Below are 22,571 nucleotides of genomic sequence, written 5' to 3'. Positions count from 1 at the left end.
TAAGGTCTAAGCAATAAACAATCCTCCACCATCCATCCATCCACCCACCCAGACACACATTATATAGAATAAGCATATATTAACAGTTTTAATAAAGCTGAATTTAGCACCAAGTTACCCTGACACAGACTGGACCACCGTCTAATTACTGTGCTGCCAAGTCACTGAACATGTATGGTCATGCATGACTGAAGTCATCATGGTTCAGAGGACAGTAAGAAAGCCCATCTGATCTGACCGGCTTTCCCTCTCACGGCCTCACGAATGGAGCACTTTGTCAAAGCTTTCCCTGTAGGTCAGGCAATCTAATTGTTTTTTGTTTTTTTAGGAAAGCAAATGTTTCACCTTTATGAGGCCTACTTTATTTTTTTTTTTACTGTGTCGCTGTGTGTTTTAAATTTATTTTTCAGTTACAGTTGACATACAATATTAGTTTCAGGTATACAACAGAGTGATTACACATTTATACACATTATAAAGTAATCACCCTGATAAATCTAGCACCCATCTGACACCATTACAATATTATTGACCATATTTCCTATGCTGTACTTTACATCCCCAGGACTATTTCTGTAACTGGCAATTTGTACTTTTTAATCCCTTTCACCTTTTTTTCTAACTGCTTCTTAAATGCAAATCTGGTCTATCTCACATAGGAAAGGGATCTATTTGGAGACATTTTTGGGAAGGTTCAGTCTGAAGAAACAGAACTGGGACCCAAGTTCATTGGGGACTTCAACCTGTATATTTTATCACTGGATTACTGAAACAAGTACCCTCTTAATTCATATTCCTGTCACCAGCCTTTCCTTCCTCCAATCCATTTGGTATGTTGCTGTCAGAGAAATTTCTTATCCTAGCCCTGCTCAAAAACTCTTCATAATCTCCTGTATATAGATAAAATTTCAGATTTAATATACAATTAAGACTTTCCGTGATCTGGTACTGACCTACTTTGTTAATTATTCCATACCATTCCCTATCATATACCCCAGATTCTGGTCAGACTATTTGGGATTCTCATCCTATGTTTTTCCTATCTGAGTTCTAACTCATGGTTTTCCATCTACCCGGAATGGCTATTTCTCTTTCTGCATTTCTAAATCTTTCCTATCTGTCAAGAGACAGGCCAAGCGGCCCTTCCCCATGAAATTGTTCCTCAGCCAGAATAAAGCATCCTTCCCAGGAACAAAGAAAACTTTCTGAGTACGTGGCCTTCTACCATTACCTAGAATTACTCATGAACATCTGTGATCTACCCCACCAGACTCTAACCTGCACATCCTGCTCATCTTTACATGCCCACTGCACCTATCTCAGTATCTGGTATCTAATGGTTGCTCAACAAGTATTTTCTGAATGACTCCACCTCACCTTTTTAACAGCTATGTAGTATTCCATTTATGTATTTATTTATTTTTATCTTCCATAACACTTTAGCCAAAGACACTCAATAAGAACTCAAAAATGTCTTTTGAATTAATAGAAACTTTACATTATATGAGAATATGTGACCTGTTTCTAGAGGTTTATAATATGTATTCCACAGGGGCTTAAAACATCTCTAAATAGAGACTTGCCTAATGTCCACTAATAACTACAATACTGTATAATTAACATTAAATTTCTCTTGGAATTACATTTTCTCCTTTCACTGAAAGCTATATTGGGAAACACAGTCAAAATATATGCAAATTAGTACTCCATAAGTGCTTATATCTATCACCTGCTTGGGAAATATTCTAAGATAAAAAATTAAGAAATATATCGATGGCCAGGTAAGATGGAAGCACTCTGTAAACCTCCTTAAGTTATTATCAACATTGGAGCCCTGAACATACAAATACAATCCATGTTCTTGAGACTTTAAAAGTATTATTCATTGATAGTATACTATACCTGACCATTGCATGGGAAGTGCCAAATTTCATCTTCATACGTTCCCTTAGCTTTATTAAAAGCAGGTTGAAGTGTGCATTTGCCAGATACAGGTTCATCTGAGCTCTCCAGGGAATCTCTTCAAGACATATTTGATGGAACCTTTTCTTTTTAATATAATTCAGTATTACAGGATTCAAGTAGTCCACGAGGAGTCGATGTGCTATTTTTCTAACATCAGTTCTCTTATTTCTACCGAGGGACAAAGAAGTTTTAAAATTACACAAACTTTCTGATATTTGAAGAGGAATGATTCCAATTTACACATAACCAAGAAGTCACTTGACTGCCCTTACGCAAATGTTACTGGCTTATTTATCATCTGCTGAGTGCTGAAAATGTGAAATGGGGCAAGAAAGAACGCATGAGAATAAACACAAGGGACAAAGTCACTTCCTATTGTCTCCAATTCTCTCTCATGTCTGTGTCCTAAGCTTGAACCAAACAGCTCTTTTCTTTTCCATAACCAAAAGGCCACTGAGATTAGACAAATAAATTACAACATAAATTGTTCACATTCATCAACCAACTTCAATACTGAACAAGAAAATAACTTCTCTGTATGGTTCCTCAAAAAAACCAATGAAGCAAAATTTTTTCTAACATTAGCTAGACCGCAGAAGGAAATAAAACATCAATCAAAGATAAATGGGGTAACTTCATAAAGCCATATTCAATATGCTTTGGAAAAAACTAATATTTCAAAATTTATCTAAGAGTTCATATTTTAAGTATAATATATATTTGTTTAAAATTATTCCTATCAAAATCTCTAAGTAGTCCAATTATTTTTATTATTACATAGTTGTTTATATGAAATGACTTATTTCTTTAAATTACTTTTATCAACTTTTTTTTGACTGTTGGCAATGTTGCTGTCCCATTGGTCAGTGTGATTCTACCTGATGTTCAATACCATTAGCCATTAGAGAAATGCAAATTAAAGCCACAAAATATCATTAGCACCTATTTTAATGCCTAAAATACAAAACAGTGATAACACTAGATGCTGGTTAGCATGAGGGGAAACTAGAATACACATACGTTTATCGTACAACCTAGCAATTGCACTATTGAGCATTTTATCCCAGAGAGATGAAGATTTATGTCCATATAAAAAAAACCTGTATATGAAGGTTCATACCACCACTATTCTTAACAGGCAAAACTGGAAAAAATCCAAATGTCCTTCAGTGGTTAAATAGTTAAATTGTGGTACATCAATACCACAGACTACTACTAAGCAATAATAAATGAACTTGGGTGGCTCTCAAAGTAATTATGCTGAGTGGAAAGAAAAAGTCAATCTCAGAAAGTTATATACTGTGTAATTCCATTTTTATAATATTCTTGAAATGACAAAATTATACAGATGGAGAACAAATCGGTGGTTGCCAAAGGTTGGGAGGGGGAGAGGAAGGGAGGTGGCTGTAGCTATAAAAAGGTACCATGGGGGTTGGGTATGCACACACATATGTGTGCATGTTAAAATTGCTGTAGTCTGAATAAGTTCAGTGGGTTGTATCAATGTCAATTCCCTGGTTGTACTACTGTACTATAGTTAAACAGTTAACTTAGGAGAAACTAGGTGAAGGATATATGGGATCTCTCTGTAATATTTCTTGTAGCTGCATGTAAATGTACAATTACCTGAAAAAGTTTTTAAAAATTCATGTTACAACAAGGATGTCCACAATCACAAACTCTATTCAGTATTAAACTTGAGGTCCTAACATATAGGCTAGACAAGAAAAAGAAATAAGAGGCTTGAGCATTAGAAAGAAATAAGCAAAACTTTCATTATCTCTTCACAATATGATTGTCCACACAGAAAATCTGTATCTATAAATAAATTATCAAGGCATATAGAAGATAAAGTTGCTTATAAATCAATTATATTCCTATACAAAAGAAGAGAAACATTCAAAATGTAATTTTAAAATACTATTTACGCTAACACAAAAAACATTTATTTGATACAGATATCAAAAGATGTGTAACACCTTTATGGAGAATATCATGAAAATTTATTGAAAGGCATTAAATAAGACCTAAGTGGTCTGTCTTCTAATAGAAAGACTCAATATTGTAAAAAATATATATTCCCAAACCAACCTATATATTCAATTTTATCTCTACCAAAATCACAAGTTTTTGTGTTTTTCGATAAGCTATTCCAAACTATTGTGTGAAAGAATATCCAAGACTTGAGGCAACTGAAGGAAAAGAACATGCTGAAGAAACTTATTCTCTCAGACAAGACTTAATTTAAAGCTAGAGTAAGTATGATGGTATGATACTGACTCAGGAACAGACAAATACACTAATGTAATGGGACATTAAAAAGATCCTAAAACTAGATACATGAAAACTCGCTAAATGACAGAAGTGATAGTGATCACAGAATAGACTACTCAATAAATGGGGCTAGCCAACTGGGTACCTATGATGAAACCAAAATTCACAAAATTAAGTTATAGTTGAATGAAATCCCTAAATGTGAAAATCAAAAATTAAAATTCACAAAGAAAATACCTTTACTACCTTGGGTTAGAGAAGAATTTCAAAAACAATAAATGGAAATATTGTTACAACTGACTCCATTAACAAGCACAACTTTTAATTTTTAGAATAAACTTTAAGATGTTTATAGATGAGCCACAAAGTGGGAAAAGCATTAGTATCCAAACTTCTAAAAATAAACTGACGAGCAGAATAGATTCAATGACATGGAAGCATAGTTGAGACTGACGAAATGTCAGAGGGAAGGGGGAGAGGGGGTGGAGGGGGAGAGAGTAACCAAAGAATTTATATGCATATATGCACAACCCAAGGACACGGACAATGGTGGGGAGAGGGTCTGGGAAGGGGGAAGGAACGGGGGGGAGGGAAAGGGACATTGGGGAGAAAAAGGGACATCTGTAATACTTTAAACAAAAATAAAAATTATAAAAAAAATTAAAAAATTAAAAAATAAAATAAAATAAAATTCTGAAAAAAGAAAAATAAATAAATAAATGAGAAAAAACCCGAAAGTTTTTAAATGTGCAAGGATCTAAACAAGCAGTCCAGAGACTAGAAAAACCCTAAGGTCTAATAAAAATATGAAAAGATGCCTAACCTCAGCAGTAATCAAAGAAATAAAAATTAAAATAATGAGATAACATTTCACAACTCATAGTTTCACAAAAGTTTGAAAGTTTGATAATTTTATCAAGTGTTGGTAAAGATGTTGAATAATGGAAAATTGAAACACCGCTGATAAAATTTAAGAGCAACTTGGCAATATCCAGTAATGGCTATCAAACACAAAGATGTTCATATCTCCATTTAAAAACAATGTAAATGCCCATTTACAGGAGACTAGATACAGTTTATTCAGAAATTGAATACTATACAGAAGTGAAATGAATAGCTAGACTTATGTATCATCGACATGAAAAAAAAATCTCACATAGTATTAAGGGAAAAGAGCAAATTGGCAAAGCAAACTGTAAAAACTAATATATTAGTTAGGGATATACACATAAATAGTTGAAGTATAAAGTCACTCACAAACATGATAAATTATTGGGATAAAGGGGAATGGAAATGCATTCCAAGAGGGATACATGGGAATTTCAGCTGTGTTTAAAATATTTTATATGGTAAGCTGCATATTAGGGCACATGTTCATTTGTTGTATTATTTTCTATACTCATCTAAAATATGTCATAATTTAAATTTAAAAGGTAAAGCAATAATAAAAAAAAAAAAGATAGGCAAATGCAAACAAAAAGAAAGTGAGAATAGCTCTATTAATATCTATAGTTGCAAATCAAAATCAATAAACAGATAAAGACCTTACATAATGAAGGTAAAATATATATAGAATGTATAAAAATCATAAATGCATACTCATAAAAATAGAAGCTAAACATTTTAACATGCTTCTTTTTTAATTTCAGAGAGAGAAAGGGAGAGGGAGAGAGAAAGGGAGAGAGAGAAACATTAAAGATGAGAGAGAGTCATTGATCGGCTGCCTCCAGCACACCCCCTACTGAGGATCATGCTTGCAACCCAGGCATGTGTCCTGACCGGGAATCAAACAGTGACCTCCTGGTTCATAGGTCAACACCCAACCACTGAGCCATGCCAGCCAGGCCATAAGTTTTATCAACAAGAACATTAGATCCATCGATAATAAAAAGTAATTTACCAATTTGGTCTACTGACCACTCTAACTAAACTGCTGCTGCCATCACCTCCACCGCAGGCCAACTACTCTGTAGCATATCATCCTGTTCATTTCATAAAATTTATAAAAATTTTTAAATTGCCTTACTTATGTGTATGTTTACTAGTTTACTGTGCTAATTTATTAGTATATAAGCTTCTTGATTGCAGTGATCTTCTCTCTCTAGTTAACCAGTATATCTCTAAGCCCAAAATAATGTCCAACACACAGAAACCTTCAAGCAACTGTTTATTGAATTAATTAAATAATAAATGGATACCTTTCATGATCCGACATTTCAGAAACAAATGGATTTTTGGATAAAAAATCTCTTAGAGTTCCACGTCTTTTACTTCTTTTTTTTTGTATTTCTGTAATCTTAATACAGAAGAAAACAAAAATGTTACAAACTAAAATTAAATTCAGAATACAATACTATAATTTACTCATACCCTAATGTTTATCTCTTGACATTAAAATACAGTGGTTTCTTTACACCCCTCAATTAAAATTATTATAAAAAGTAACAAAAATATCCCTGTAGACAAAAAAAGTGATTATAAAAATATCCATATGAGCCCTGGTTGGTGGGGCAGGTGACTGGAGCATCATCCTGTACACCAGAAGGTGGCAGCTTCAATTCTGGCCAGGGCACATGCCTGGGTTGCAGGTTTGATCCCCAGTGGGGGCGCGTGCAGGAGGCAACCTATAGATGTTTCTCTCTCACATCTCTCTCTCTGTCTCTCTCTCCCTCTTCCTCTCTCTAAAATCAATTTTTAAAAAATTAAAAATATATCCATATGAAAACTTAATAATTGTAATGTATAATTATAAAATTATAATTGTATTTCCTTCTGTTTCATGTTATAATAAATTATAATGCAGCCAATCATCTGTAGACACATGAATCTCATTTCATTCACTCAAAATTCAAAATTCATGAAACTTACTCTCCCAATCTCTAGTACTGCAGCTTTGAACTTCACAGGTTTAGCCCCCTTTTTACCCAAAATATTGTCCTTATATTTCATTCTTTTTATTCCAAGTAGGGAATCATTTCTCCTAATACAAAAAGACAAAGTTGGTTAAAAGAATCTACAAGAATTTGCAAAACTACCCCAAAGTAATAAATCTTTAATGAATGTTGTCACTAAAATTATGCAAGAAGAATTGCCAAAATTTTTTGTGTCCCATGCATAAATTAGACTCTGATATTCCTGGTCATCAAGGAATAGTTGGCCTCTCAGAAGAGCACAATGTAAATTGTACCAAAAACTTGATTAGAGCTGATGTGATGTAGAATAAATAGAATTGGAGCAAAAATAAAGCAATGAACATTTCACCATAAAACTGAGAAGATAATTACATGAGTGACCCTAGACAAGTACTTTGCTTCCAACAGATTTTAGCCTCTGGTTCCATCATGTGCAAGCTTCCAGTCATTGTCACCTTCTGGATATCAATAAAAGCTCAGCATTTTAGACAACTCTGTACTAAACTCTCTCCCTTCTCCCAGTCACCTGTAGGGATTCTTACCCTTGTTTTTTTCCATCTGTCATGGACCCCTGTGGTAATCTGGCCCACTCTCCAAACACTATGAAGTCTCTCACTATCCCACCCTCCACTGATACTTATCACTGATTTTCCTTGAAATCTGTGTATTTCCTAAATTTCATATTTCTTTTGGTAAGTACAGCAACACCCTGCTATAACATGAGAAACAGGATCCAAAGCTTGAACTGAATAAAATGTACGGTCACATCAACACAAGGCTAATGAAATGACGGAGTGACTCTGGCTAGCTAGTTCCAGGAGTTTGTTCTAAGTTCACCTTGGTCCCACTGGTGGGTGGCCTCTTGCTGCAATTCTGAGGAGGAGGAGCCTGGGTCCTGTGTGTGGCTAGAGCTCCAGCCCAGCTGGGAAATCCCAAGGATCTTCCAGTTAGTTCCTTATTCATTTTGGCAAATGCTTTGTCTGCCTGCACTAGGAGTTTGACCAGTGACAGCTAGGGATTTGGAGACTCATTCCACACAGCGGGCAACCTGAGACTGGCTGCCGCCAGTTTCCAATGGGCCCGGTCTCTTCTTGCCCGCCTGCCTCCCTACCCCACCCACGGGATGCCAGGCCTGGCTGCTGCAGTCCACGGGAAGGTGGGGAGGCGAGCGGGGAGGTCATGGACACACTCATGGGCTGCCACCCTCCCAGGCCTCTCAGCTGCTCCTCCACGCTCAGCAGGACTCGCATCTGCTGAATGAGTTAAACTCTCCACAGCTCAGCCTCTTCACAGCATGCTTCCTCCTAGTCCTGACTGCTTTTTGTTTGTGTTGTATTATTTTAAAAAATAGTATTTTTACATTTTTATGTAGTCAGCATTACTGCTCTCTAATTTCAGTTTCTGATTCGAAACATTGAGTCCCAATGGCTGCCTGCCTATTATTTCAAAATAAAACTTTATACTTTAGCTGATAGTACACATTTCTCCTTTTACTCCTTTTGATTTTTCAAATATTTTTATTATTCTAGCCCATTCCATATAAACTAATCTGATTGGAATTGCATTAAACCTATAAGTTAATTTGAAGGTAATAGAAATCTTTACAATATTCCACCTGCCCATTGAGCAATATACATGTCTCTCCATTTATTCAAGTCATTCTTTTTCATATCTCTTATTAAGGATATTTGGTTTCCTTTATATTAACCTAAGTCCTCTCACAACTCCTAATAAGTTTAATCTTGTACTTCACAGAAATGGGATAATTTTCCCATTGTACTTTTTATTTGATATAAGCTATTGATTTTGCAATTTTGCATCCAGCCATCCTGTGGAATTCTATTATTAATTCTGATAGTTTTCAGTTAATAAGTTTGTTAAGTTAAAAAAAAAAATTATTTGTGCCCTAGCCAGGTGACTCAGTTGGTTGGAGCGTCATCCCATACACCAAAAAGTTGTGGGACTGATTCCAGTCAGGGCACATACCTAGGTTACATGTTTGATCCCTGGTCGGGGAGCAAACAGGAAACAACAAATCAATGTTTCTCTCTCTCATTGATGTTTCTCTCTCTCTCTCCCCCCCTTCCTCTCTCTCTAAAATCAATTAAAAAAAATCCTTGGGTGAGGATTAAAAAATTATTTTTATTATTTGCAAATATCAATCATTTTATCTTCATCTTCAGAGTACTTTATTGTAGAATTTGACAAACATTTTGAGACCCTATTATGTGATAATCATAAATTCTAATCATAATTTCTATTTCTTATTTCAATGCACTGGAAATAACTTTCAAAACAATGTTAAGTGATGAAAGAATAATAAGCTTCCTTGTTGAATTTTAACAGAAAAATTCTTCTAATCCTAATTTGCCAGAAATGATTGCTGAATTTCACATGACTTTTAGCATCTACTAAAGATTCTTTTGACTACCAGTGATAATTATATTTACAGATTTCCTACTCCTATACTTACATAGAGAATAAAATTTACATTTTCACTGATGAATTAATAAGCTAGTATCTTATTTTAGATTTTTGCTTCTATATACTGCTAAGTAAGAACAATCCGTAATTTTTTATTTTTTATTGTCTTTTTATAAAACTGTTGTGATAAATTTAGTAGGAGAATTTATACCCATGTTCTGAAGCAGCTTTATGTAAGATAAAAATTATTTGCTTCTTTAAAATATGAAAGAACTAGCTTAAAAAAACCTGAGTTTACAGCTACAATCAATTCTAATTTAAATTTTTCCAGATAATCACCACTTTCAATTAGATTTTCAAATGTATTTTTTTATTGTATATGCTGTTATCTAATGTTTGTTTAACTGCTTCAAATTTATGATTATTTTCTCTTGGATTGCTTGTATTTTGCTTTTTCTTATTATGCCACTGAGAAATTTACCTAATTTATTTATATCTTCAGAGAACCAGCTCTAGTAGTTCTCAATTGAACTAGTCTAAAACCAACTTGTAATTGATTGATATCAACTTTTACTTTCTTCTTTCTGCTTTCTTAGATTTATTTTATTTTTCTAATTTCATGAGTTCAATAAAAGTTCATTTACTTTTATTTTTCCTGTTTAGTAATAAAAGCTTCTAAAGCTAAAAATCTGTCTCTAACTGCTGCTTTGAGTACATTTAATATTAGGCTCTCTCATTATCATTATTTTTTAAAGGCTCTATACCTTTGCTTAGATTTCTTCTTTCATCCAATAATCTTATATGCCAGGAATTTATTTTGTCATAAAATTTCAGTTTTATTGTACTATAAGAGAATGTGGCCTTTACAAGTTTTAGACTGAGTGATCTACTGAGCTTTATTTTTCAGCTTAAATATTATTTTTTAAATTTTTAGTGGGTGCTTTAAAGGGTGTTTAGCCTCAATTGACTATATATTAAATTAATATTAATTATATTATGTATACTTTCTATGTCTTGTTTATTTCTTTTTTAAAGTAGCATGTTAAACTCTACATTATTATGTTTCTGTTAAATTAGCCTTGTCTTTTCAGCGGTTATATCCATGCACTCTGACTTTTTGTTACGTAGAACATGGGAGTTCACGAAATATCCTTATTGTGATGTATAAGCATTATTGGTACGATCATCCACTTTGTGAAAAGGCGGCATTAAAACCAACTAACAAAAAGTAACATTCTTTCAATATTACCAAGACAGTTGATAAAAATTTTTAGGGGGGAAAAACACTAAAGTTTAATCTAAATCCCCATACCAAAAAAATTCCACATGGATTAAAACATTAAATAGGAACCATAAAATCATAAAGTTGGAAGAAAATACAGCTGCACAGGTCTGCTGCAGTAAGAGAAAATGCCTTTGTGTAAAACTGTGGTAAGCATATGTACACAAAAGGAGACAGACACCACTATCGAAGCAGAAATCAAGGGGTTGCATCGGCCCCTCCTCTATACTCCCTGACTTGAAGAAGTGCACCCTAAAACGTCCGCTCAGCCTTACAGCTGAAACCACTGCCTTCGGTTTGAACTCACTTATATGGCTCAATTTTCAACCTCAGGTCTTTTATACCACTGGCCAATGCTTCAAGCCACTTACTCCATTTCCCTCTTCGAGAATATCTGTTTTGCTTAGATTGCACCTCCATGGTCACCCTCCAAATTTCACTGCACACTGATAATGTCCTCTAATTTTCTTGGGTATCAAGAATATTACTTACAGCTTCTAAACATCTAATTTTGGCTATGGTGTGTGTGTTTTTTAATGTAATGGAACTTTTTAATTCTGACCAATTCTCTTATTACCATGGCTTGCTTCATCTAATACAAGCAATTTCCTCTTTTATGTTTCGAAAATATGAAGCACATCTATTCCAAGCATTTGTTCTAATAGAAGTGCCTATTTTAGGAAGTGTGCTTTTATGATAATGTTTCTCTTCTGCTGCCATCATTTAAATAGACCCTATTTTTATTGATGCTTCCTATTACTAAAAAGAGACAGATCTAGGCACAGTGGTGAAAGTAAAACCCAGCTGTTGGAACAAAAGTTGGGTTCATTTCTCATCTCTCATAACTGGCATGGAACACTATAATTTTATTTGGGGGCAAAGAGAATCATTCAGGCTTGGCGAACAAGGGGAATAGCTGTAAGTTTTACTACTTCTATGTGAGGAACTCCCCATTCACATACTCGAATAAAACCCCAAGGAATGGCTCTGCTTGCTAATGGAGAGGGATTAGAAGAGCATGGCAAATGCCCGAGGCTGGACCCGAAGCTGATACGTGAGGAGCTGAAGGCCCAGAGGTGTCATTATCCATCTTGACTCAAAAGCAAGAGGGCCTAATTTATTTCCTGCTGCAAATATAATTTTATTCCTTAGTTGGGTTGCGTGAGTGTTTTTATGTTCGCTTATTTATTTTTTTACCCATTCAAACATAAACCCTCCCTCGCTCCCAGGTGGCTGTTTTAACCATTTCCTATACTCTTTCTCACCCGCTTTATACATCTTTATGTGACACTGTTACTCATTTTTTAAAGTTGTTAGTAGCAATGACACAGATGTTACAAGTACCTTTTCAAGAAGTCATAGACAGGATTGGTGATCTCCACCACAAGGTAAAACTTTTCATCATTCATACATTTTAGCATAACTTGCGTAAAAAATTCCAGGAATCTAGGTCTCTGCTTAAATTTCATAACTGTAAAAACAAGGACATTCATACATATATAGTGACCGATACACTTAGTAATTGATGCTGAAAGGTTACTGTTACTAACACTCATTTTGTTCTAACAGGCGAATTTATTAACCTGCTTTTTAGATTTCTCACTTTTAAAAAATATGTAGGAGTAAATGTGGTAAGAACTACGTTTTTCTAAAATAAAATCCTTTACAGTCTATATTTCATTTATTTCCCCAATATCTGTGTTAAAAAAGGTTTCATAAAAGTTGCCTCTCATGTATGACTAGTTGAGAAAAAATTGCTGATAATATCAGAATAACTAGTGATCCTAATTTTTATTATATTGCACTCTGAGTTAAGCAGTAATGGTGCGGTTTCTTCAGAGCTGAACTTAAAAATCACTAACACAGTATTCAATTCCCATTTTTTTTGTTTCATAACACCACCATTCACTACCCAAATAAGCCACAGTCAAGGTTCTGTCTTCCCAAATTTTTAATCAGGTTTCTATTTAGGTCTCTTGCATTACTTGACAAGCAAGAGTCTGAATTATTCTGAATGGGTAAAGAACAACAAGTCTCCTGCCTGGAACAAGTCAGACCTTTAAGGAGTAAATAACAACAAAACCCACAGAATAAATCATTTTCAATAGTAAGTCGAGTGAGCAGCATGTATACATTTAGGTCACCTACCTTCTTTCACAGCACCTTTGACTGACCAATTTAAAACTATAGGGTAAAGGAATATAGGGTCCTCTGTTCCTGAGAGTTCAGCTGCAACATCTAAGGTTTAAAATAATAATAATAATAACAAGTTGTACATTCTCTTTAACAGCAAGAACCAAATAGGAAAATCCTTTGGAGGAGATAAAAAGAAAGAAAACACCCAAGTACTCTTTCTAAGTTATGTACATTAAAAGTATCAATTACATAGTATTTTAGAGATTTTAAAAAATTCAATAATCTCCATTATTTTCATTTTTCCCCCTAAGAGCCAAGGAGTCTGCTACCAATAGGTAAAGAGTTTCCAAGGTACAAGTATAGTCAGTTCCTAAAAGACCATGGGACAAAAGTGGAGCCCCCCCACTTAGAAGAAATTTAGGTACTTGTGTTCTTCTAATTTAGAAGATCTGAAGTATCTGCTTTTTAAAAATGTGATCATACTTGTCACCAAAAACGAAATCAATTTAAGCAGATTTCCAAATTGCAAACTCCAAAATTCTAACTATTGTGTTAACAAATTACTATAGCACACAATGATCTGAAATTAAACTAATCTTTCACTTAAGTAGAGAGTGGTTCCAATCACACACATATTAACAACCCTCGTGCTATCCCTTTTTATTTCTGTTACATTTTCAGCAGTGATTCTCAATTTTGCGCCCTCCCTCCCCAACACATTTGGCAACATCTGCTTCCCATTTGGTTGCCACAGCATGGGGGCTGGTATGCTATGTATCTATGGATAGAGGCCAGGATGCTGCTCAACATCCACAATGCCCAGGACAGTCCCCCACAACAAAGAATCATCTGGCCCAAACTGGCAATAGTGTCAAGGTTGAGATACCCTGCTTTAGAATCAAAAGAGTTAGGCTCAAGTCCAAGCTGGCTATGCAATCCTAAATAAATCACTTAATCCTTACGAGTCACATCTGTAAAAAGCAGTTAGCAAGCCCTTAGTAACAGAATATTACTAGGATTATTGACCTAATATAAAAGCACTGTGTAAACCTTAAAGGGTTTACCAAATGCTAATCTCCTCTTAATCCCTTCAACAAAATATTTTCTTATTTTGAAAAATATAATGCTCAACAGAAGTATATGGAAAGAAATAAAAATGACTACATTGCTTTGTCAGTTTGAGAAGGTGCGTCTCCAACAAGAGCAGCTGTTCATTTATTTTTTCAGGTGATAATATCTGCTGTGGCCTCTTAGTCTTGGAAGACTTCTTAGAACAACCCTAGAAACATTGGTTAAATTTCAGAATGTGCTTCAACATGTTTCAACAATTGTCATTTTCAAATAACATTCTTAAAATTATGTTTTCGCACTTATAAATAAAACTATGGTCTACATGGCTAAACAACTCGACTTAACAAGTGCCAGAGGGAAAAGGGGGTGAGGGTGGTAGGAGAGGACCAAGGGGAATAAATGGGGCTGGAAAAAGACCTGACTGGGTGGTGAGCACACACGCAGTGTGCAGATGATGTGCTACAGACCTGCACACTTGAAACCTGTATGGTTTAATCAACCAATGTCACCGCAATAAATTCAATAAAAAATAATTGATAACAACAGCCATTGTGCTCCAACTAAACTCCAGACACAGTACTCAACGTTTTATGGAGGCTGCCCTAAATATTTTTCTTCTTTCTCCCTTTCTCCCTGTAACTCCTGCCCCTCCTAATGAGCACCCCGGATACCCAGACACTATCCCGAAAGGAGTTGGAGTATGTCTCAAAAAACCCTCAAAAGAAAATTTCCATCATGCCCTCAGAAATGTATCACTTTTTTCTTTTGTTTCTTTTCCTTTCTTTTTCCCCGAGGAGCTTCTTTACAGCTAAGCTAATTGCCTTTGCAGCTTTGCCTCTCACTGAAACATAACAAGATTAATAATTTGGAGATTAAAAATTGGTGGGTCTGTGCCCAAGCTCCCCACCATCATTTAGAACTGACCAGTTAATGTCTCCTGTTCTCAAAGCAAAAACAAAAGCGAAACAAAAACCTCCCAAGCCTCTTTAGGGTTAAAATGACCTTGAGTGGTCATAATGGTTTCTGACTCTTACAAATTAGCTTGTCAGTCCCCACAGGCTTGGTCAGAAGAAAGCATCACAACCTTCTGCTGGACTAGTGGCTCCAAGGAAAGAGGCACGGGGCCTCTCCTCCCACGATGTGCGGGGACAGTGTCATGAGTTAAAGCCTAGTGATAGAAAGGGGCTGGTTGATGGACTCTGAGAGTGAACACTTGGTGAAAATACCCCTCAAATTGTCTCCAGCTTAATCAAAACTCTCTCTAAACAAAGCAACTCCCTTCAAATAAAAAAGTTTTATGGCTAAAGAATTCATCTGGTAAAACTGTGCTGATAGTTGAAGGTTTCTGTGCCAAATAAATGGTTGCGTGGAAACTCAACATGTAATAGAGATAGAAATGGAGCTACTCCAACGGAAACAGGCTCAGAGGCGATAGTCTACCTCCATCCCAGTCACAAAAGGGGCTTCAAGTAATTCCTAGTGCGCCCCAGAAACCTGATAAACTAAGATACAGTTCAAATTTGATCAACAAATCATTTAACTATATAGTTTCTAAGAAAGGCAATAAAACAGGCTCTAGTAAGACCCATCCTTGGGAGGCAGATATTAAAAAGTTGTCTCAAACATTAGCAGTCTCATAAAGACGACAATTTAGGTGTGACAATGAGTTTGGGAAATCTATGCTGAATATAGTGAAGAGCTATGACATATATTTACTACATTCAATAATGTGCCCAGATAATAAAAATCTTCCCTTTGGAAGAGATTTTACAGGGCTTTTAGTCCAATGTCTGATTGGGTGTAGGAAGCTCACTATCAACACCCAACTTATGATCAGTGCTGGTGATGGGGGACTTTTCAGTATTCTAGCATGAATTCCTTTCATTTTCTTATCATACAAGAAAAAGTGGGGGGAAAAACAGCTCTTCACTATATATAACTTTTTTTAATGTAAATATAACAAATTAAAAAGTGATGAATTTTTTAGCATGTTTACTACTAATACATAACCTCTTAAAAGACTCAACAGAATATAAGCTTAGAGATGAGGAACGAAAACAGTTACCAGCTCTTGGGTTTCTTCTTGCTCAGTAGTACCAAACAGAGATTTGCACTCGGGTGTGATGTCCAACATCTTTTTTGCATAATTTATAATAATCACTGCCAGGTCATATTCCTTCCATGAACGCAGAATCTAATTTAAAATATTTACTAATTATCTCCATTGGAAACTCTTGTCAATTCTCAAGAGTCCTGCATCATCTTTCGTAAACTCAAAAGTCACACTGATGCTTTGGGTCTAAGAATTCCCATTTCCGTGACGGAAACAGGAAGCTAACCTCCAGGTCATACTGCCCTACCATTAAAACTGCATGACTCCACTATCTTGAATATAGGACTAATAACAGCAACCTCATCAATAATGCATACCCCCTATCTCTGGGACATATAACCATATAGATACATTTTGGTACAGTCAGTTAACTGTTCAGAAAATGTTTCCACTTGAAAGATCCAGCTGAAAGCAAAATCACCTCGTCTTGAGTTGCTTTCTATGGGAAATGGCACAATGAGTGACCTGCTGGTGCTGGAGGGCAGAGGCGTTTATTTCAGTAAATGATTTACAAGACATTCTAGTAGTGGACTGAGCAAAGTTAAGCTGTTTTGGGAGATCCCCCATGAGCCGCAGGGGAAGCAGACACTAATCCTAGGAAGGGGGCAGCCCACTCTGCCACCCTCGTGCTTAGTCCATCATTAATTGTTGGTCTTTGCCTTCTCCAGCCTGGCCCTTACCCACCTCTCTAGCGTAATATTTCACTACTCTTCTTGTACTTCAAGTTTACAAAATATTGAGCCAAGTATAAATTCTGACAGTGGTTTCAGGACGTCATGCTTTCCTACAGCTGAGCCGTCTCCCAGAACGGCATCCCCACCTTATTAATGTAATGTAAGGTTATTAACGTAACCTGCTCGTTAAACCTGGGCTCCGGCATCTACTCCCAGGGAGCTTCCTGGCCAGCAATCTGATCCGCACAGAGCCCGCTGGAGGGAGGGTCACCTGGAGGGAGCACATTTGCTGTGAACCCCGCAGGGCAATTCTCTACGGGAACCGACGAGTTTGTATGAATTTGTTATACGGACATGCGTTCTGTTAAGTTGAACAAGTCAGTATTTACAATAAGTAACAATGGTTACTTCCCACGCAGGGAAAGGACATAATGAGTGTGTGAAAAAGAAAGTGAATAGCGGCCTACACCTGGGAAGACCGACGCACCGCAAGGAGCTAAGGACTGGGAAGATTTCTGGGGGCCCAGCGCGACAAGGGTAAAGAAACGCTGACTGGGGAACAACGGGCGGGGGGGAAAAGGGTGAAACAGAGTTTGAAAAGGCAGAAGGGCTCAGCCATTCAGGGCCCTGAAAGCCAGTCAGAACAGCCCAACCTCATCATAAAGTCCATATGAGAGGGAGTTAGGTCTGTTATTAGAAAACAAAAGTGAGCTCATGTTTGTTCCCCACTCAACTTTGCTTCCTGACATACTTAGGTCCTAGGCCTACAAAGCGCTGGGTAATCTTTTCCCCTTGTTATAATAGTCAGGAGAAAACACTCTGATGAACTCAAATCAGAAGAGAGAACCAATTCTACTCAACATACCCAACGAGCAGAAATAAAAAGACTCTGCCAGATGTTTAGCATAATAATTTCTTGGCAATGGCAAAATAATGAAATGCTGAAGATGCTGTGTCTCAGAAGTGGCACTTCATTTGGAATTCTGGCAACTTGCAGAAAAACTAGCTGCTTGTAGAAAAGCTACTGCTGCTTGTAGAAGACTGATCTGTCTGAAAAGATTACCGATTTTTCAAACAGAGAAAAGAAACTACCACTTGACTAACTGGGCTTTAGAAGAGAAAATCCATAGACAAATGTGTTTACATGAAATGAACACCTGAAATCTGGGATTCGGGACTAGTCCAAGGTTCTGGAACTACTAGTCATGTCTGGAATGACAATTCTCAGTATATCGATTTGGGATAGACCAGCTCTAACAGCAAAATCCCGCTATTAATATATAGCAAAATCCTAAATTAATATATACTTTACTTTTTAAAAAAAAATCCAGCCCTGGCCGGGTAGCTCAGATGGTTAGAGAACCATCCCGATACACCAAGGCTGCTGTCCCATCTCAGGTTGGGGCTCATAAAAGAAGCAGTGGAACAACAAATCAGTGTTTCTCTCTCCCTTCTTCTGTCTAAAATCAAATTTTTTTTAAATGTCCAGAACATTCAAGGTCATTTGTACAATAATATCACTTGGATCTCAATATCCTTCCTCAAGTGGGTGGAAAGGAAGTGGAGTCATGGATGGAGAAATCAGGACAAGCAGAACCAGCCCCAAGCTGCTTCGTGTTATGGAAGAAAAACCACACGAGGCCAAAGGAGGAGGCCTGTGATTCCAGGAGGTCGGCCTCCACAGGGCCCCAATGCTGGCTGGAAACTCTTTAGTCTAGGTCAGCACTCTCCCGTTTTCCACAGGGGCTGTTGCAAACCCTCCCACTCTCCTCAAACCTCTGAAACTCTCCCTAATTCTTCACCTCCACACTCATAGCAAATGGCCTTGCTTGGTTTCCACAGAGGAAATGTAGGGGAACTAGCTTACCTCCAGCCCACAAATCTACCTCTACACTCACTTCTAACCACAACCATTTTTTCTACCTATTAAAGGGGAGAGGTGACTCTCCGTCCAGACTAACCCATCCTGCATGTCAGCAGATCCCATTGCCTCCTGCCTTCACAGGGATCTTGGTCACCGGTCCTCTCCTATAGCCTCATCCTGTCCCTCTCCTGGTTCCTTCCTATTAACAGACACATGCTCTGGAAAACCTGGATAAGCAGAACTGGGTTTATGGTTGGTTGGTTTTTAGCAGAAGTTGCTAATGGACAATTTGCAAGCAACAAGCTGCCTTGGAATAGAGTTTCTCTGTTCTGAAGGTAACACTGTGAAGCCGCTGTTAGGTGTTTAAATCTAAAGAGAGTGGCTGGCCAGTGTCCTAGAAAGTGTAACCCCTCTCCCGGAAACACTCATTGATGAAGGGTCTGAACACTGCCACTCTTCCTTTATTTTTGTTTGCATCTTCCCAGTACTTTTGTCTAATCATTTATTTTTCAACCAGTGTTTGTCACTCTGGTTTATGAGTGTTTCTAGAAATAAAATACATTTAAATCTGACTTTTTAGCACATCTGCCAGTCTCTGTCTTTTAAGTTCATTCGCACTTAGTGAAGCACTTAATAACTTGATTTCATTCCTTCCATCTTATATCCTATCTCTTTTTCCTTCTTCTTACTTTTGCTGAATTAACCATTTTTCTTCCCTGTCATTTCTCTGTTCACTTCTCATTCTTATCAATTTAGAAGACCTATTGTGTTTTAAAGTTCTATTCATGGCTACATATTCCTCTGAGTCATCTTTAAATATATTTATTCTATCAAAAGAAAATAATTTTATACTATCTGTATATACTATATACATATATATTTTTTTAATTTTTTTAAAACACACCACCTATGCACCAAGGTTCTGCTCACCCCTCCCTCAACCCCAAACAGGATAGAAGTTTTATTCTAGGTTACTAATAAGTTTTCCTTTCAAGGATGATTCTTCTATTTCAAGAATCCCTACTTAGCATTTATATTACAAAGTCCTAGTCACATCATCTTTATCTAGTAAATTTTAATAATACATATATTGTAAGACTCATGCCTCCTGTTATTCCTCTCCTTTTTGTCCTTCCCTATCTCGGGATTTCTGTTCTGAACCAACTGTCATTTGATAGAGCATTTCCTCAAGTGTTTTCCTCAGATAAGTACTGAGGCAGAATACTTTTTAAATGCCTGCACTTCTGAAAATGTTTATTTTGCCCTGACAGATGAATGATATCTTTCATGGTTATTAATTCTTGGACGCTCAGGATTCTACAAATGTTGCTCCACTCTTAACGTCTAGTGTTGCTGATTTTTTTAAAAAAAAAAAGTTTGAAGCTAAATAATTCTCTTTCCATTGCAAATAACCTATTCTTTGAGTCTCAAAACTTGAGAATTGTCTTTATCCTTGGACTTCAGGCATTTCACCAGCATATGTCTATACACATGTTCATACGTTTATCCTGCCTGGGATTCAGGAGCCTATTCTCCATTTGTTTCTTTTCTACCTCCAAACCTGCTTTCATTTCACGTTACAACTTCTGGATCTATCTTCTGAATTCATCTCTAGACAGTTCTGTTCTACAATGTCAGGTATTTCTGGAGCTTCCAGATTTGACTCAAGAAATACCATAACCATAATCTTCATCTACTTAGTTTTTTAATCAAAAATCAAATTTGTTCATTCAGTTACAGATTTTTTTGTTTTGTGTTCTGACCATCTAATGGCATCATCAAATTTTCTGTCTCTCTCCTTTTTAAAATCATCTCTGGTCTTTTCCAACATGGTGAGAGTAAATAACAATTATGTTAGTGTCTGTCTGCTCTTCCCCCCTTGGGTTCTGAGTCTCCATAAGTGAGTTCTTATTTTTCTCTTCCTAATGGTTTATGTTCCCTCAGCATCTACACAGACCAGGTCACAGGGGTCTCTCCAATAGTGGTGAACCAGTGAGTGATGGAAGGAACTCAATTTTTCTGCTCCTGAGGTCAGGCCATGCCCAGCCAGCAAATCATGACCTGTTTGCTAAGGTAGAGGTTAGAGGCCTCTCTGTTGCCAAACTTCCAAAGAAGCGAACTTTAGTCCCAACCAAAGTGATGGACAAATAAGCCCACCTGCGCAGTATCCTCCAGATCCCTGACCAAATCAGAAAGGTCTTGTGAGGACCACATAAAACAGGCAGATTGGATACCACCCTTATTTGAGGAGACTCAGTGGATTCAGTCAACACGATGCTGGTCTTCAAGCTGAGCAATGAGGACAAATAAACCTAGCTCTCTGCCTCTGGCCTCTTGGTTCTTTCTGGTTTCCAAAACGAATGCGGCCCCATAAAAGCCTTCTTTCCACCCTCTCGTCTCCCACCAAGATATGCCCTCCATGTCTTACCAACTGGCACACCTACGCTACTTGAGATCTAAAATGCATTCTGGGTGCTATTTTTTAAAGTAATTCCTGTAAAAGTAGCCTGACTTTCTAAATCGTTACTGCTCCTAAATTGTATGACACAAGACAAAGAACAAGATGAGTACCTTTGTTATGTAGAAGATACAACACGCTATCATGTGCTGCACACTTTGAAAACTCGCCATATGTTTCTTTGAGTGGGTGACATTTGGCAGTCCCTGCAAAACCACCATACACTTTATCAAGATCTGAAACAGAGAAATGCAATGGTTTTGTTGAAAGATATTATCCTTACACATTATAAAACGCTCTATTCAAATCATGCACGTTTTAAGCTGTCAAGTTTTATTGTTATCAATAACTATTGGTAAGTTGCTTATCACGTATAGGGGAATGTAGTCTGAAATAAAATTGATACGTTCAATTTTCAGATGAGTCCCTCATCTAAAGTAACTTGAAAACCTGTGGAGAGAATAAAATAAGTACACGAACAGCTATAAAACAAAGCATACTTTGGTCAAGCGCCATAAAAGATACAGACAGAATGTTACATGCATGTAAGAAACACCAAGAGCACGTCCAGGCTTAGGGGGACCTGCAAAGCGGCATGAAGAAGGGTGTGCCATGTCAGCTGGACACTGACACCAGGCACCTGAAGTGACAGTGCCCTTCAAAATTAAAACCAAGATGATAGCTTTAACAATATACTTTGAATAAATATTGCTGCTTCTAACATTACAAGAACATAAAAATTAATTTTAAAACCTGGAGAAGCAGACTGCCGATATTTAAATATAGACGGCAACGGCAATGGGGCTGAATGTTTTCAGAGAAACACATCTTAAGTCCTTATTTATGTCTTCCCAGACATATCATTTAAATTATTAAAATGTTTTTCAATTAACTCATACTTGTTATTTGTACTTTATAAGAGATACATTGTTTTTTTCTTTTCCAAAATGCACTGTGGAGTTGCCTTTGTAAAAATACCCTTATCTGGGGGGCAAAAGGGGAAGGAATACCCTTACCTGTACGACAGGGACCAAAACAATATTGTGGTAGATTATAGGAGCAAGGAGGCCATAACACTGAGTCACAGCTTGAAGGGCATAACTGGAGTCGTTTAGGTAGTTGCTAAGTTCCAATGCCACTAATACTCTCTCACATTCAATTAGTCTAGCAATCTGTAAAGAAACAGGTATTGTTATGAAAATTAAACATCGGGTGCTTAATTAATGCGTCTCTAAGGAAAACACAGGGTAGACTTAACAACATGAATGTTGCTATAAAGAAAAATCTAAATTCAGGAACAACAACTCCCAAGTAAAGCTATACATGGATAACACAATTTTATAATTAAATTTCAGAATTTTTTGTAAAACAATACAAATACCACTAGTAAGATAAAAA

The 22,571-nt window shown here is 36.6% G+C and overlaps 1 protein-coding gene across 1 annotated transcript in view; it reads right to left on the bottom strand.

Moving 5' to 3' along the window:
- CFAP54 (cilia and flagella associated protein 54) overlaps positions 1-22,571 on the bottom strand; it is a 214,072-nt gene that overhangs the window by 119,259 nt on the left and 72,242 nt on the right. The window contains exons 25-33 of the mRNA XM_016221795.2: positions 22,190-22,345; positions 21,287-21,409; positions 16,130-16,258; positions 14,158-14,272; positions 13,006-13,095; positions 12,202-12,328; positions 7,108-7,219; positions 6,438-6,535; positions 1,903-2,133 (exon numbers count right to left, since the gene is read on the bottom strand). Coding sequence (XP_016077281.2) covers positions 1,903-2,133; positions 6,438-6,535; positions 7,108-7,219; positions 12,202-12,328; positions 13,006-13,095; positions 14,158-14,272; positions 16,130-16,258; positions 21,287-21,409; positions 22,190-22,345 — 1,181 coding nt within the window. The remainder of the gene's footprint in view (positions 1-1,902; positions 2,134-6,437; positions 6,536-7,107; positions 7,220-12,201; positions 12,329-13,005; positions 13,096-14,157; positions 14,273-16,129; positions 16,259-21,286; positions 21,410-22,189; positions 22,346-22,571) is intronic.

This window comes from Miniopterus natalensis, chromosome 2, assembly GCF_054644295.1.
Source record: "Miniopterus natalensis isolate mMinNat1 chromosome 2, mMinNat1.hap1, whole genome shotgun sequence".
NCBI classification, from domain to species: Eukaryota; Metazoa; Chordata; class Mammalia; order Chiroptera; family Miniopteridae; genus Miniopterus; species Miniopterus natalensis.
The sequence above is the reverse complement of the archived record's forward strand: the minus strand, read 5'-3'. Positions and strand labels throughout refer to the sequence as shown.